This window comes from Herpailurus yagouaroundi, unplaced genomic scaffold (assembly GCF_014898765.1).
Source record: "Herpailurus yagouaroundi ecotype Mexico unplaced genomic scaffold, PumYag 163, whole genome shotgun sequence".
NCBI lineage: Eukaryota > Metazoa > Chordata > Mammalia > Carnivora > Felidae > Herpailurus > Herpailurus yagouaroundi.
Window position 1 is genome coordinate 51,927,061 of NW_024412404.1, and position 18,035 is coordinate 51,945,095.

The 18,035-nt window shown below is 46.2% G+C and overlaps 1 protein-coding gene across 25 annotated transcripts in view; it reads right to left on the minus strand.

Moving 5' to 3' along the window:
• The window catches only part of ABLIM1 (actin binding LIM protein 1), a 219,703-nt gene that overhangs the window by 185,534 nt on the left and 16,134 nt on the right, over positions 1–18,035 (minus strand). For 6 of the 25 annotated variants that reach the window (XM_040486550.1, XM_040486537.1, XM_040486551.1 and 3 more), the window contains exon 1: positions 6,619–6,973. The exons of 2 other annotated variants lie outside the window; for them this stretch is intronic. In XM_040486550.1, coding sequence (XP_040342484.1) covers positions 6,619–6,862 — 244 coding nt within the window. In that variant the 5' untranslated portion in view covers positions 6,863–6,973. Of the gene's footprint in view, positions 1–6,618; positions 6,977–18,035 lie in introns of those variants that run through there. 17 more of the 25 variants (XM_040486534.1, XM_040486533.1, XM_040486556.1 and 14 more) reach the window with 6 other exon arrangements.

Genomic DNA, 18,035 nt, shown 5'->3' on the forward strand with positions numbered 1-18,035 from the left:
TATCTCCTCTTGCCCAGGCCACCCCAGGCCCGAGTTACTTTTCCTTCCTTTGACAACGAGTAGTATTTATTACCTTGTCATTTATTTGGCTTCTCACACTTTTGGGGTTGAGAGCCACAGAAAAGGGGGCAACACTGATTGAGAACCTGCTGGTATATTTTCTTCTTCTATGTTTATATTTTCTTTTCATCTTCATAATATTACTGTAATGTAGGCAGGATCATCACATTTGCCACGTGATAAAGCCAAGGCTCAGAGATGTTAAATAACACGCGGTCGCACATCTCATGAGGAGCAGTGCTGGACTTTGAACTTGGCCGGGCAGTCTGACCCCACAGCCCGGCATTCGCAGCCACTGCACCACGGAGCCTCACCCAACCTCAGCTACTTGAAGGCAGGGAGACAATTTTATGCCCCTTGTGTTCGAACGCAGTGATCTGATTTGGGCAAACGTTCATTCATTCGTTTACTTGTACACTTACGGGCTCTTCCATGCCAGGTACTATAATAAAATAAAAATATGAATGTGGATCTCTCCCCACCCTCGGTGAGGAACTCACAGCGCATTAGAAGAGAGGCTTGTAAATAGGCAACGCTAGCAGAAATCCACACAGGATGCCATGGCAGCGCAGAGGGCGATGAGGCCAGAAGGAAGACAAACCTGCCCAGAGGAGGAAAAGCTTAAGCCCAATCTTGCTGGAGATTCCAAGGTACCAGGAAAGTTACGCCAGGCAGCAGAGCAGCACGTGCAGAGAGAGGCCGACGGGGAAAGGGGCCTTCAAACATCTGTGGCAAGGATGTCTGATGTGGGCGTTTGGGGGTTAATGGTTGGACGCGATAGAAAGGCAGGGCTTAACCGTCAAGAGCTCAAAACTATGATTCTGGGAAATAGAATTAAACTAATGCAATACGAAGCCTTGGGAGGCTAACAGGGGTCATTGAGAACTGTAGATCAAAGAAAGCTTTACCATACAGTAAAGACTGGAAATCTCCAGTCTCCTTCGGTGCCTTCCCGAGACAGAAGAAACTGTCCACCATCCATCATTTCCATCTCCAAAAGAATAAAAGTCAAAGTAAGACTGCTGTTGTAAGGGAACCACATCCCATCATCAAACTGGACGTGGCCCTGGTGGCCCGGGGTGCCAGAGGAATTGAGGCCAGCTCCTGGAGAGCACCAGATTCCTGTTAGTACTTTGTGTTCAGGACAGCCCCTTGTCAAAGCCGCCAGTCAGGACAGCAGGGCTGAAGGGAGGAAGGAGATGCGCTTTCTTGCAGTATGTCTCGGGATACATATTTTTCATGGCCAGGTCAAACACTTCTCTCAAATTGAAGGGAGGGTCTTTACAAATGAGTCTGAGGTTTGCAAAGTATTAAAAAAAAAAAAAACATTTTCCCAACATGGTGCCTCAGTATCACCAGGAAGATACAACTGAAAAGCTCTATAGAGTCTCGCGGGATATCTCCTTGAACTAGACAACAAAGTCCCTCAATACCTAAGCCCTTCCCCTGGCCATTTGACATACATGTCTGACCTATGGGGTTGGGATTAGTGACAGTAAATGGAGGGAGAAAGGGACACAAAAAGAAATATTACAGGATCATAGTATTCTATGTCATGGTCAGTTTGAAAACAGGTTGATATCACTTTAAGAAACAAAGAGTGTGCAAACACCCAGGAGGTTCTCTCAGTCATGCGAGTGTTTGAGTCTTGGGGAGACCATCCCAAGTGAAGACAGCCCCTAGGGCTCTAGTAAACATAATGAGGAGAACACAGCAGGTGCTTGAACCAAAGCAAAAACACCTTTCTATCTTCAGGGATACGAATTATTTTTCTGGGGAGAGGACTGCCAAGTCTACTTTGGTCCCTGGTCTCCAGTCCAGAACATTCTGCTTTGGGATTTGGACTCAGCTGACAACATAATCACTGAACCCTTTCCAGATATCCTTAGGGCTTTTGAAAACAGTGCCAGTCTCTTCCTGTTTGTCAAGAAGATACTTGCCCTAAATATGCTCCTTCATTTTTACCAGATGCAGTAGCTCAGAGAGACCGAAAGAAACACAGGTTTGGGGCGCCCGGGTGGCTCAGTTGGTTGAGCGTCCGACTTCGGCTCAGGTCATGATCTTGCGGTTCGTGGGTTGCAACCCCGCGTCGGGCTCTGCGCTGACAGCTCAGAGCCTGGAACCGGCTCCGGATTCTGTGTCTCCCTCTCTCTCTCTGCCCCTCCCCTACTCACGCTCTGTCTCTCAAAATTAAATAAATGTTAAAAAAATTTTTTTTCAAGGAAGAAACACAGTTTCAAAAACTACTCTAAGTTCCTACAGGAAAAGAAAGAGAAAAACCCACACAGATAGCTTGTATTTGTGAACCAGGAAAAAGAAATATTTCCCAATTTTCCTGGGAAAAACAATTTATTTTATAAGAAAGTCATCACATTTGAGTTGCTACAGTACTTAGTCGGCCCTACCAGAAACAAATTTTAAGAGCGCCGAAACTCACCAGATCTCATGGATGATCTGTCCTCAGGCTCCTAGGGCTGAGGCCACGCAGTAAAATGGGTAAGACCCCACACTTGGGTATCAAGTCCAAGTCTAGCTCTTCCACTCACTACCTCTGTGACTTTCAGCAGGTTTCTTTTCACATCAGATGCCTTGGTTTCCCCACCTACAAAGTGAGGATAAAAGCAGTACTCCCTTTGTTGCGTTATTATGAATACTTAATGAGGAAACATTATAAAGCGATTGGCACAGTGCCTGAGATCTAGCAGGCCCTCAGTGAAGGATAGCTTCATTCATTCTTCTGGAATCTTCGTTGATGATCAGAGAGAGAGAGAGAGAGTCATATCGACATGCAGAAGCCATTTTGCACATTCACTTGTATGTTTGTTTTGTTGCCGTGTCCCATCTTTGGACCAATTCCCTCCCTGCTCTTAAATGGACAAAACAGTTCCTTGCCTACTGACTTCCAAGGCTTGTTTTGGGCGCGACAAAGGCAAGATATACGTAGGGACACTTTGAAGAGCATGGAGCCCTGTACAACTCAAAGTAGGAGTTGAAGGGCACTCGGGTGGCTCAGTCCGTTAAGGGCTCGACTTCGGCTCAGGTCATGATCTCGCCGTGTGTTCGTGAGTTCGAGCCCTGCGTCGGGCCCTGTGCTGACAGCTCGGAGCCGAGAGCCTGCTTCAGATTCTGTGTCTCCCTCTCTCTGCCCCTCCCCCACTTGCGCTCTGTCTCGTTCTCTGTGTCTCTCAGAAACAAATAATAGTTGAGCACCAGACAACAACAGGATGCTGTAGCATCTTGAGATCTTTCTGGCAGCTGCAGGAGGCCTTTGCCAAATTCCCCGAGCATCCTGCCGGGAGCTGCTTGCTTCTGAGCACTTGGCTTTGCTAATACTGCTAATACATGGCTGCGGGAGGGGGCACTTCCTCCAAGCACCTGTCTTAGACGGGAGATTCTGAGCACACATGGTGGCTTCTTGGGAATCTCACCTCATGTACTGCCCTGGGCCCCACCAGCACAAAGTCTGGGCCTTTATTCCTTCACAGCAGTGGAAGACAAACAATAGCAATTATTTTTTAAATAATAAACTATTTTATCGTATTATTATCGTAGCTAAAATTTAGCGGATGCTTCTATGCGCCACGATACCACACAGCTGGGAGATGCATGTGCTCATTGAATCCCCATAATCAACATTGCCCTTAGACCCGGCCCCTGGTCCCAAACCTCACCTCCCTCAAAAATGTCTAAGTCCCCTTCTGGTGCCTGGGATCAGCTAGGGCCAGCAGTGATGTCCGGGTGGGGCATCCCAGCCTGCTCTGCTCTTTGGAGCTCTCGCTGATGATCCTCTCTGTCTCTCCCATGCTGTGCAAGGGGGAGCGGGGGGGGGGGGGAGAGGTTGACCAGATGCCCTGGGGGCATCTGGAGGAGCTCCCGGAGGAGCTCTAGGACTCCTGTCAATGGGATTATCATAGGGGCCTGGAGCTGACTTGATTCCAGGAAGGGATTTTGGTGAGTGATCACTCCTTCAGGCCGGCATGATATTACTTTCCCATGATTCAACAAGATCAGGCTGTTGACACATTGATTTGCGGTGACTCAGAGTGTTCATGTACACAGGGGCTCCACAAAACACTATTTGCCCAGGGACTCATATACCCTAGAGGTGGACCTACTCACAGCATTCAGAAGGTATGCATTCTTCCTTCCAAAATAGAGAAACTGTGACTTAGAGACACTAATTTCCCCAAATAACACATTTAGTAAGTTGAAGAGTTGGGATTGAAATTCTGGAAGGTCCAACTCCAAAGCCACACACTAAACCGATCCCCCAGATTTCCTTATCTGCCTTCACTAAGATATGGATATCCCAATGATGGTTATTCTTTCCTCTACCCAGGGCTCTCTCTAATACGGTTTGTTCTCTTGTTCCCATGTCATCGAACCTACTGACAAGCAATTGTCCAGCATGCTCTCACTCAACCACAGTTTACTGGTCTCCCCTTGACTTCCTGCCTTCTCCCACCAGCAGACCTTATCTCTTTCATGGGCGTCAACAGCTCATTCCAAATTCCAATTCCAATCTCTTTCAGGGGAGGCATTCAGTAGAAGCACCAAACAACGTTCACAATAAAGTATTAGCTCCGAGAGAAACCTACATGTTTAGTTTTTATCTTTGGCTGTGGAATAGACTGGGTTTTTCCCTCAGTAAAGGGATTTGGGTATCTGCCAGCGTGGAGGTGTGATATCTTGCAGTTCAGGGCACCTCTCTCAGCCTGAACTGCAAGAGGTGTGGTCCGCTGGTTCTGAATAAAGTCCTTCTAGGGTAGCTAATGAGGTGGCTGGGAGCAGAGGTCATGGTTTCTCCACCCCCGCTTAGGCTCCCCTGAAAAGGATGAAGTGGAGAATGAGAGAACCAAGGAACCATCCCGTCAGCATCTGTCAGGTCCCCACACGGTCCTGCCTTAGCGCTGATCTGCTGGCCACTCCTCCCCATCCCAGCCAACACTCAGTATAGCCACAGTGAAATACCACTGCATCCCCACTAGGATGGGTAGAATCACAAGTCAGATAATTACAAGTGCTGGCAAGGATGGGGAGGAGTTGCAGCCATCATATGCTGCCGGTAAGAATGTAAAGTGGTGTAGCTGCTTTGGAAAACAGCCCGGAAGTTCCTCAGAAGGTTAAACATGGTTATCACGGGACCCACGCGTCTCCCTCCTGTCTATACACCCAAGAGAAATGAAAACATACATCCACACAAAAACTTGTATATGAGTGTTCATAGCGGCATTATTCACAAAAGCCAAAATGGTGGAAACCACCCAGATGTCCATCAACCGATGAATGGATAAACCAAATGTGGCTTAACCGTGCAGTGCAATAATATTTAGCCACCACTATTGGCACAAAGCAGTGATATATGACACAACATGGATGGGTCTTGAAAACATGCTGAGTGAAAGAAGCCAGGCACAAAAGACCACATGTCATATGGTTCCACTCATACGAAATGTCCAGAATAGGGAAATCTATAGAGACAGAAAGTAGATTACTGGTTGCCTAAGCCTAAGGGTGCGGTTGGAGACGGGAGGTGGTGGGATAATACCGAAAGGTCCAGTGTTTCTTTCTGAGACAACACAAATATTCCAAAATTCACCGTGACGATGGTGGCCCACGTCAGTGTCTATCGGTGAATATACTAAAATCGTGTATACTTCAAATGGGGAAATTGCATGGTGTATGAATTATATCCCAGAAAAGCTGTTAAAAATTAATTGTGAAAAGCAAAATAAAACACCCCAATATAGGTTGACTCATCTACCTCACCTCGCCTTAATCCAACGCTGCCTTCCTCTTAGCTGTCCAAGAATCACCAGGTATGTATTTGACTTTCTGGCTCCTTTGGCTCATGTCCCCGTGTTTGCAGGGACCGTGTCTAATAGCCTTTGCCTCCCGTACTGATTCTAGCCTGATTTTGACCAGGAGCGAGCAACTAGGTACCATCTTCATCAATCACACATTCCAAGTGTGCCAAGTCCCTGGTGCGGAAACTCTTGCCCATAGGCTACGTCTGCTCCATCTCTGGAGGTGGACGAGTGGCCCCGTTCTAACGCGCTTCCCTGAAAAGAAGCCTCCACGCGTTCTCCAAACATTACAGATCTTTGTTTCTAAACATTGCACAAGAGGAGCACACCCTGGGCGGTAACACAACTGCGATCTCGCCTTCATGTAGGTCATTCTTTCCCATGGTCGATTGGCTGCCTCGGATGTATCCTTCTGATCCACGCCTTAACATATGACAGAACAGCGTGCGTGGATAGAGAGCTTTCCTTTTCCTCACGCTTCCTATTATAGACGAATGTGAGTACCAAGTTTGGAAAGAGACACCCTGGTTACTGAGATTATAAAATCATAGACAAAAATATCCTCAGAACTTAGCTCTGCAGCTGTACTTTTTTCACATTCTCCTTTCCTCCCACCCTCACCCCATCAATTATATACAAGGGATAGTGTTTCTTTTGAGGAACACAGTACCAAACGGCTCTACACAGTACTTCCTTACGGAAGCCAATCATGAAACACAAAGCCGTGAGCAGAGTGGGCTCCTTCACTTACCGGAAGGATCCAAGTTGCTAATCAAGTGCTCCAGCGTGCAGTAGGCCTCGGGGTGCAGGTACAACAAGTGAGTGATGGTGGCACGCCTGTGCGCAGGCTGGGGGGTGCTGGTGACACGCACATCCTCGACAACCCGCGTCCTTCTGCACGAGCCCGTGGTGCTGGCTCTCTTGGAGGAGGACAGGCCGCTCTTCTCAGAGCTGCACAGTTTCCCCAGACACTTTAGACCGAGGAAGGAGGGCATCTTGGCACGGATTACAAATGAGATAAACGAGGGGCGCCTGGGTGGCTCAGTCGGTTGAACGACCGACTTCGGCTCAGGTGACGATCCCACGGTTCGTGGGTTCGAGCCCCGCGTCGGGCTCTGTGCTGACAGCTCAGAGCCTGGAGCCTGCTTCCGATTCTGTGTCTCCCTCTCTCTCTGCCCCTCCCCCGCTCATGCTCTGAAATAAATAAACTCTCTCTCTCTCTCAGAAATAAACATAAAAAAAATTTTAAAAAGAAAAAAAAAAAACAAAACCAGGAGCCCAAGAAGCTGTGTTTGCCCTTCAACTCTTCTGGCTCCTTCTTGTTTTGTCTCGTTTTGTTTTTCAAACCTCACTGCCCAGTAAGGAAGATTAGGGGAGATGGATTTAAGTGATTACCCTCGAGAGCTTAGGGCTGATCAGGTATAAAAACAGTCGCCACCGGGAACTCGAACCTAGGTCAGTCTGCGACGTGAATGCATATTCAACAACCAGAGCAAAATGCAGAGCAAGAGAAAGGACAGTTGCAATGTCTAGAAGAATTCGCCTGTAACTATTCCTAGTATAGTAATGTCACCTGGCATTACCGTGCCATTACCGCAGGTACTGTGAACAGGTCTAAGCATATATGCACCTCTTGTATGTAATCTAAAAATGCACGGCAGAAAAAACTCAGAAAATAATTCCAGATTCTTCAGTCTTTCAGATCTCACGGAAGAGAGACCTCAAGGGAGATCTTCACGTTCAACTAGCAGCAAATCTAGCTCCAGGCCATAGAAAACAATCCTTTCCATTGTCTTCTTTTTTTTTTTTTTTAATTTTGAGAATGAGAGAGAGAAAGAGAGAGAGAGACAAAGGGAGGGAAAGAATCTTAAGCAGCCTCCACACTCAGTCAGTGTGGAGCCTGACACAGGGCTCGATCCCACGACCCTGGGATCATGACCTGAGCTCAACCGACTTAGCCACCCCGGTGCCCCACAATCCTTTCCATCTGCTACAGTGCCATGAAAATCTTTTTGCCTTGTTACATTAATGCAATGCTAATAATGTGCTTAATGTTGCTTCTTTGGTTGCCTGCTGTTGCCGAATCTCTAGCTGAATCACATGATGGAGGCAGAATTAGTAGCTGTGTGTTTTCACAAAGTGACAAGCGAGCTGGACTCTCACTCAACTGGGGTGCTGATATATACGGGCAACCCTAGTAAGGAGCATTTGCCCTCTGACGTCCACTCAGGAATATTAAGCGCAATGTATGACAGTCTTAAACCCCACACATCAGAGTGTCATTGGGCCATTGTGTTCTAATACCATTTTCTTTTCATTAAAACCCTTACACGCTCTAAACAGAACAGAATTATAGAGCTGGAAAGGCCTTCAGAGATGATCTAGTCCAGTGCTTCTCAACGTTTATTTATTTTTGGGACAGAGAGAGACAGAGCATGAACGGGGGAGGGGCAGAGAGAGAGGGAGACACAGAATCAGAAACAGGCTCCAGGCTCTGAGCCATCAGCCCAGAGCCTGACGCGGGGCTCGAACTCACGGGCCGCGAGATCGTGACCTGGCTGAAGTCGGACGCTTAACCGACTGCGCCACCCAGGCGCCCCAGTCCAGTGCTTCTCAAATGTCATTGTGCCTAAGAATCTTCCGTTGAGCTTTTGAAAAACAAACTCTGGGGGCGCCTGGGTGGCTCGGTCGGTTAAGCGTCCGACTTCGGCTCAGGTCACGATCTCACGGTCCGTGGGTTCGAGCCCCACGTCGGGCTCTGTGCTGACAGCTCAGAGCCTGGAGCCTGTTTCAGATTCTGTGTCTTCCTCTCTCTGTGACCCTTCCCCGTTCATGCTCTGTCTCTCTCTGTCTCAAAAATAAATAAACGTTAAAAAAAAAAAAGAAAAGAAAAACAAACTCTAGAGCACTAGCCCAAGACCTGTGAATGAGATGCTGCAGGGGTGAGGCCCGAGAACTTTATTCCTCAAAGTTCCCCAGACTAGGACCAGCATTCAGGAAACACTGATCTACTTCAGCCCTTTGACTTTAAAATGAGGAAGGGAAGTCTCAGAGATGCTAAGTGACTTGCCCACGACAATACAGCCAGCCCATGGTGGATCTAGGTCTCCTGACTCCCAGGTTATGATCATTCCTACCAGGCATCATGTCCTTCCACAAAAGCTATAGATAGATGAAGCACAGAAAGGGCACTGGTTTTTGATCTTTAATGCAAGATTTGGCAACAGAAGTCAAGAACCAGAGAATCCAAATTTGCTTAGAATGACTCTAGCCCAATGGAAGGCACAGTAGGAAGGGAGGGGTAGACTCAATCCCAGAGGTCTTCCAGATTAGGACGGAGTTGGGAGGGTGGAAATACGGGAACTGTCTACGATCGCAGTCATGTAGTGAAATTTCTGTTCTCAAATTTGGGGAATGAAGCCCTAGACCAACAATGCCCCCCAGAAAATAAATCCTTCCAAGGTCTCCCTCTAAAAACAGTTTACAGAGCAGGTAAAATCATCTGTAGGTATTCTGTTTCTTGCTTGTCTATTTCAAAATCCTTAGGATATACAATGTAAGATATTTTAGCAATGTTTCCCTAAGTGTGGTTACTCAACCAATTTGTTTAAAACACAGGTGTCTGATGCCCATCTCAGACCTAGGTTCTTCTAGAATGTTTCTCTAATAAACATCATAGAGTGGGAACCTCTGCCCTATACCATCAATTGCTTCTTCCTTTTTTTTTTTTTTTTAATTTTTTTTTTTAACGTTTATTTATTTTTGGGACAGAGAGAGACAGAGCATGAATGGGGGAGGGGCAGAGAGAGAGGGAGACACAGAATCGGAAACAGGCTCCAGGCTCCGAGCCATCAGCCCAGAGCCCGACGCGGGGCTCGAACTCACGGACCGCGAGATCGTGACCTGGCTGAAGTCGGACGCTTAACTGACTGCGCCACCCAGGCGCCCCTTAATTGCTTCTTCCTATGGTTAGTTTCCTCTAGCCCTGCTCTTTGCAAACTGAGAATCCAAGCAGCTCTATCTGTTTAGGTATGTTCACATGGCTTGTTTGTGGTGTGTGTGTGTGTGTGTGTGTGTGTGTGTGTGCATGTGTGTGTGTGTGTGTGTTTATAGAGAGAGTCTGGATGTAGCCACTTTAAACACAGGCTCTAGTATACATTAACAATGTACCAACATAGACTTTGGACTGATACGATGATTGCTTTCTTCAAATCCAGCGTCTTCCTGACCAGGCTAACGTGTAACCATGGAATACTTATTCCACGGCAAAGCTGTTGTGCCTTCTTGGTCCCTAAACTTGTCAAGCACTGCCCCCTAAAACAAATTCTATAATATGGCCTCTACCTCAACACCTATCTGTTGTATCAGCAGAACATATTTCAGGCCACCCCCTACAGTTCAAGAAGCAACTGTGTTCCAATAGATTATATGAAGGAAAGCATTGAGTTCTTCTTCAATGAAAGGACTATATGTAAGAAGCTTGATCTATTTTACGAATCTTAGATCAGGGTGGAAAGAGAGCCATATGTGGCTGATGAAAATAACAGAGGCTTGTTTGCTTTTAAATGTTTATTTATTTATTTTGAGAAAGAGAGAAAGCACAAATGGGGGAGGGGGAGAGAGAGAGAGAGAGGATCCCAAGCAGGCTCTGCACTGTCAGCACAAAGCCCGATGCAGGGTTCAATCCCATGAACCATGATATCATGACCTGAGCCTAAACCGAGAGTCAGATGCTTAACTGACTAAGCCACCCAGGCGCCCCAAGGTTTGTTTGTGTTTAAAGATAGTCTGACTACGTGTAGATGACAGGGTGGCTCCTTTCTTGGGTGGTGGAGAAGGTAAAGCTCAGATGATGGGTGGTTGGGATTCAGAGTCAGTGCTGACATTGGACACTCACGAACTAATTTCCACTCACCAGGATGTCCGGAGCTCTTAATCTAACCTCATTTACATAGTTCAGGGTAAATGACCAATAGAGGCCAAGTCTCCTGTTTTTTTTTTTTTTAAACAAAGACCTACACGTTTTTTTTAATTAAAGTATAGTTGACATACAATATTATGTTAGTTTCAGGAGTACAACATGGTGATTCAATATTTACATATATGATGAAGGAATCACAATAAATCTAGCTAACATCCATCACCATGCACAGTGGTTGCGATATTAACTATATTCCCTATGCTGTACTGTATCCTGTCTCTTATAACTGGAAGCTCGTACCTTTTAATCCTTTCCCCCCATGTTACCCAGCCCCCTGCCCTGCTCCCCTCAGCTAAGCCTCCAAACTTAAAGATATGCTGGCAGGGGTATCTGCCTGATGGCAATGCCTTCAGCCATGAGAGCCCAGTATGGAGAAGATCCCTGAAGAAACATCAGTGGATCCCTTTCTTCCACAGCCCATGGAAAATTACAGTCAGAGCATTTACGAAGAGGTGCAGTGCGTTTGGGGACAGTTGCTGTGGTTGTATGACAAAGTGTCACAGGGCGTTACACGGCAAAGCTAGTGTTAATTACAAAAGCTTAACATTCGCCCAAGATTTGGGTGGCCTGCATGTCTCATTGGGTGGGACGTTTCTAATTCCTCTGGTAACAGTTCCATGGCACCTGCACAAGCCCTTCTTCTAAGGTAAACTATGAAAAGAAACCATCAGTGGGCAAATTCTGCCAGTGGCTTCGCCCCGCACCGAGAGGCCCTGAGATGTCTGCGTGCTACCGTTGCTCAACCACGAGGCGGACCCCAACCTCAGAGCCAGGCGTTTTGAGGCCACACAGTGTTCAGGGGACGGATGCCTTCATTACTGCTCTTAATGCACCAGTCACAGGTCGATTCCCGCAGCCATGTTTTTCACAAATGAACCCTGACCTTCCTTTTGCTCTGTTATGGTTTAGGTCTTTCCCACACGCCCCCGCTCCCAGACAAATGCCTACCTCTCCCTTGAAAATATCTGCTGAGATCCACCTGCTTCTTGCTAAGAAAGACAATTTTTTAAGAGAGGAAAATCACCACCTTATAGTGTGACTATTTAGGGGATTTCGTTCTCTAAAGGAATGGTCTGAATTGGCAGCCTGTGGCTTCATCAGTGGTAAGAGGGTTCCTTGCTTTTCAGTTTTTGTTTTGCTTTTCATCAGAAACAAAACAGCTCAGCAAGCACACTGAAAACACCTGCAGTAGCTCCCAATAATCAGGATGATCTTTGCTGCTGGACGGAACAGAAGAAGCGGAGAAACAGCTTTACAAGTGGGAAAGGTCCGCCGAGGGGGCACAGTGGGACCTCGAGATACGCCTCGACCCACCTCTCCCTGCTACCGGCCAGCCTCAAGTTTCGTCCTTCTCTTCATCTGCATTGTCAGCCCTGGGCATCTCTTGTGCAAAGCCCACCGTTGAAGGGGTCTTACCCTTTCCTCCAAAGCAGGCTGTGATTTTCTTAGCATACTGGCCCAGGCTCCCGCCTGGGGAGGGCTCCTCTGGAAGGCCTGCCTCTTCCCTCACTCTGCAGGTGGCTGCCTCTCTTCCCGTAATGCCACCCGCCCAGGACCTGCTCAGAACAGAACCAGCAGCCCAGCCCCCTCTCCCATATCATCTCCATTAATAATTCAAATACTACACAAAATCTGCTGAGCATTCAGGATTGAGAGCACTGAGGCACTCTGAGGACTGAAGCATAATTAGTTGAACAGACAGCAAGCCTCTCAGATCACTCTCTGACAATACCCCCCACAGGCAAGATTTCCAAACAGCAATGAGAGCCAGGCTTGGAGGGCCTTCAAGGAAGAAGCCGCAGACGGGGATCAGCTCTGGGAGGGTCACACGCATCCCGGAGCTCAAGGCCCGTATGTTAGACCGGGCTGCGCCATGAATCTGTTCCATAGGGTCAGAGCACCAAATTCCTGACCGCTGTGGAATTTATTACACCCTGCACTGTCATATGGTTATCTGTAGCCTGTTATTTCCTGCTAAGCTTCTAGAGGGCAGGAGTCTTGTCTTGTCACCCTGCCTCTGACCTGTATGCCCCACACACTAGGTGTTCAAAGCCTTGTAAAGAGAATTTGACCATTCTCGGTAAGAACTCCGAGTGAAACGTGAATATCCAATACTTGGGTCGAAGGCAAGTATCAAAGACAAAACACACTTTGGTCATTATTAACTGCTTAAATAGGGGAGGACAATAAAAACATTTTATACTGATTGGCCTAAGAACTCCTATTCCTACACAGGCAGGATGTGATTACCTTCCCGCAGATCACAGCTTATCAAAGTGCCACTGAACTGGAAGACAGTAAGTGACGGGCACAAGCCCGGGAGGCCCAAGCCAGCTGTGGCCACAAGAAGCTGTCCCAGTGGTTTGTTATTAGGAGACAAGCTGTCCTTACTGGTGGGATAAATAGATGAACGTGGACCCAGAAGCCCCAGCGTCAGCGTTTCGTGGGACCTCCTCTGCCGGAGGTGCTGGCCCCGGAGCAGGTGCACGGAGCCTGCCTGGTCCTGCTTCCCCCTCCACGGCCCTCCCAGAGGAAAATGCAGAGGGGACCGTTTCCAGTGACACAGTTTGAGGTATTTATAATTCATCTATCTCAATACAGAATAGCTCCAGCTCACCCTGGCAAACCTCATGTTCACTGTCAGTTTACTAGAAAACGTCAACCATCTCCCAATAATCTATTTCCAGACTATGCTGCAATCAGGGCCTCTTGCTCCCCAGGGCCTTTTCTTGCAATCATTCACCTCTGGACCTAAACTTGGACTTCAAAGAGGAACTGCTTGTAGTTTATGGTCATAAGAAATATGCAAGACAGATAAGGAAGAGAATAGGAGACCTGATTAAAATCAGTGCCAGGTTTTTCTCCATCCATCGCGTAAAGGAGCTATCTTCATTCTACAAATACTTACTCAGCACCTACAATATGACAGGTCAGGCGTTAGCTGCCTTAATGGTGAATAAGACCGGGGCACTCAAAGAGCACGTAAATTAGTGGGCGATTCAGGAGATACAGGCCCAACTGTAATGCAACATAGTAAACACCACCATAGTGTAGACTTAATAGCAATAAAAAATAGCAATAGTTTGGGGTTGGCTTAGAGATTTTCGGATATGGTGAGTGGTGCCTCTTAATTTTGTGTCTTAAAGAAAACGTGTTTCAGAAAGACAAGTGGTTTGTCTTTCACATCTTTTTTTTTTTTTTTTTAATGTTTGTTTATTTTTGAGAGAGAGAGAGCGTGCTAGCAGGGGACGGGCAGAGAGAGAAGGAGACACAGAATCCAAAGCAGGCTCCAGGCTCTAAGCTGTCAGCACAGAGCCCCACACAGAGCTCGAACTCACAAACCATGAGCTCATGACCTGAGCCGAAGTCGAACATTTAACTGACTGAGCCACCAGGCGCCCCTTGTGTTTCACATCTTACATGGACCATTTTTATGCATTTCAATTACATTCCCAGCAACAGCACACAAAACGTGTTTCCCTTGGGGAGTCTGCAGGGGGTATGTGTCCAATGTGTTCCTTCAACCACGCTCTCAATGCCATGCTCTGACATTATAAAAACGCATGGGAGGGAAAGACTGAGTCAGCCTGGTACTGGTGGGATTATGGAAAAGATGAAGTTCGATCTGAACCTTGAAGAAAAAACTTATTAAGAAAATAAGTGGATTGGGGGAAGGCAGAAAATAACAATTCAAAGAGAGGATGCTCTTGAAGAAAGCTTTATTCAGATCACAACTGACGATGGGAAGGAAGCTCAGGAAACTGGGAAGGTCTTAGAAGGAAGAACCTATCCATCCACATATGAACAACTCTATTGAGAGAAATGACATGGCATTACCTTTGAGCGAGCACAAAAAAAAAAAAAAATGCCTCCCAACAACCTGCTCACTGCCATTCTTTCTTTAGACTGTCAGAACTCTGGGAAAACCTGGCACACATCCACAGATGCATTTCACCCTGATTCATTATCAACTGCGTCTCTCAGTACTTGTTTTTGTCCAAGTACATTATCACCATGAATGTGTTAATCACAGCAGCAGTCCTGACAGATGAAGGGTGGAGCTCGCCACACGAAGCCCCCACATCTCAGACTGAGAAACTGAGACCTGGGGGTTACTGCTCCCTTTGAAACTAAACCCACTGTGATGGGCATTGAGGAGGGCGCTTGCTGGGATGAGCACTGGGTGTTGTATGTAAGGCAATTTGACAATAAATTATATTAGAAAGAAAGGAAGAAAGAAAGAAAGAAAGAAAGAAAGAAAGAAAGAAAGAAAAAGAAACTAAACCCACTGTCATAATCAGATGTTTGCAGAGTACCTACATTCCCCAAAGGCAAATCCGAGACCTTAATATGAATAAAGGATGCCTCTGGCTATTTGGAATTTCAGGATTTAGAACGCAGTGTTTTAAGTGTGGCTCCAGACCGACAACTACTTTTCTAACAAAGGGGAATTTACGCTTCTCTTCTCCATAGTGTGACCAGCTCTGGTGACTTTCGACCCCACCCTCGATCTGGAAGGGATGATTTCACTGGATACAAAATTGGGAGTTTCTGATGTGAAAGATGCTTTCAGGAAGAATCATCATCCAGGCGTCATTTTATATTTTAAATATTGTTTGCCAAAACAGGCAATGGCTAAAAGATAACTTATCACAATATAGAAAGAAAATTGTGTGTGTATATATATATATACACACACACACACACACACACATATATATGTATATAATCTTTTTAACATTTTTAAATGTGTATGCCTCTGAATGTACACAACATTAATATAGTCAAGTGTATTATTTATCAGTAAATAACATACATAAATATGTGGGGGGTTTTCTTTTTTAATGCTAGGGATGCAATCAAGAGACTTTGGAGACCAGGTATTATTCTATCAAAATAAACTGTAAGGAAACTTACAAGAATTTGACTAACCAGAGGTAAGTACGAAATAGTGGATGAATTAAAAATACATGAAAAAGGGGCGCCTGGGTGGCTCAATTGGTTGTGCAGCCGACTACAGCTCAGGTCATGATCTCATGGATTATGAGTTCGAGCCCCGCATCGGGCTCTGTGCTGACCAACCAGAGCCTGGAGTCTGCATCGGGCTCTGTGCTGACCACCCAGAGCCTGGAGCCTGCTTCCGATTCTGTGTCTCCCTCTCTCTCTGCCTACCCCCCCCCGCTGGCTCTCTCTGCCTCAAAAATATTAAACATTAAAAATTTTTTAAAAAAATACATGAAGAAGGAAGGCCTGGGTGGCTTGTTAAGCGTCTGACGTTGGCTCAGGTCATGATCTCGTGGTTTGTGAGTTCAAGCCACACATTGGGCTCTCTGCTGTCAGTGGGGAGCCGACTTTGGATCCTCTTCTGTCCCTATCTCCCTCTGTCCCTCCCCCACTCTCTCTCTCTCTCAAAGAAATAAGCATTTTTTTTTTTTTAATACATAAAGAAGAACAACAACGTGGTGGGTAAACGCCTGGGCTCTGGAGTAAGAAAACCTCATTTGGATCCTGACTTCGCTGCTTACTGCTGGACAACCTCAGGTGAGTGTTTCACTTATTACCTTGATTACCTTGTCTGTAAAATGGACGTAATAATAGTATCTCCCTTTTGTATCTACTAAAGCCCTTAGCACTTCCTAGTACATAGGAGGGACTCTATACATATTAGGGCAAAGGCTGCAAATTCAAAGACTCATGGGGCTAAAAATAGAAATTAAAACAACGACTGAGGCTGTAGGTTGGTTCTGAGATACTTGAGTGGTAAGATATGTGTAAAGTACGTCCCCTACTCAGATCCAGGCAATCATTGCTATTTTGGGAACGCAGCCCAAGAATTGCCAGCTGTTCAGATTTTTATGTGAAATCTCCCCAAATTTCAAACATTTGCAACTAAGTTTAAAAAAAAAAAAAAAACAGGGGCGCCTGGGTGGCGCAGTCGGTTAAGTGTCCGACTTCAGCCAGGTCACGATCTCGCGGTCCGGGAGTTCCAGCCCCGCGTCGGGCTCTGGGCTGATGGCTCAGAGCCTGGAGCCTGTTTCTGATTCTGTGTCTCCCTCTCTCTCTGCCCCTCCCCCATTCATGCTCTGTCTCTCTCTGTCCCAAAAATAAATAAACGTTGATAAAAAAAAAAACAATACCTGTCTACATCCATCCCCACGTCCCCCCACACACAAAGAAAGAAAAGAAAACATGCTTACAGGCCTGCCGTGGCCTGTGGGCTACCGGTCTGGAACGTGTATGTAAGTTATGGATACCTGTGGTGTAAACCCTCCCACCCACCAAGCTTAGCCCAACAGCCGTGATTTATTTCAGGTACTGGAGGAAGGCAGTGGGGTGCAAAGTTTTGAGAAATATTGGAAATTTTCACAGAAGAGATTCATACCTTCTCGCTTGTAAAATCAGATTTTAATTATGACATCTCTGCTGTGAACCACTCATAAGGGTCCACGTACTCCCCAACAGCTAAGAATATGAACCTAGCTGGACTTTCAGAGCAAAGTTTATCTATCGCACTTTCTTCCTTGCCACAAATGTAAGAACATGTCCCTTCTTCATGATATTATTTTGTTTATCTCCACATTATATAGCCTTTTCTCTTTCATCACTAGTAGGATACTAGTATACATATTAATTTTTTGTTTCTTTTATAAAATTAAGGTCTAACTCACACACAGTGAAAAGCATAGATCTTAGGTATACAAGTCAATGAGGTTTGCCAAATGCATTCACCCTTGTAACCCACATCTCCGTCAAGATACAGAATACTTTCGTCACTCCGGAAAGTTCCTTTTGCTCCTTCCCAGTTATGCCCACCTCCACACCAGAGACGACCACCGTTCTGATTTCTAACACCATTTCTGCAGTTCTTAGAACTTCATAAACATAGATTATCCAGTTTGTACCCCTTTGCCTCTAGCTTCTTCTGCTCAGCACGTGTTTGAAATTCATCCATGTTTCCCTGTGACGTTTTACCTCTAGTATTTCTCTTGATGCAAAAACCATAGCTTCTCTCCAGTATGCCATAAATCATAATCTGGTGTCATTACCCCATGGTAAACACCCATTCCATGAACTTTTGGAACTGCTGACAAATGCAACGCCTACTTTTGGCATCCCAAAGCATACTGGTATTGATACCATGTCACTGTTTGGGGCAGGCCATGACTTGGGAGGGCTGCCTGGATGGG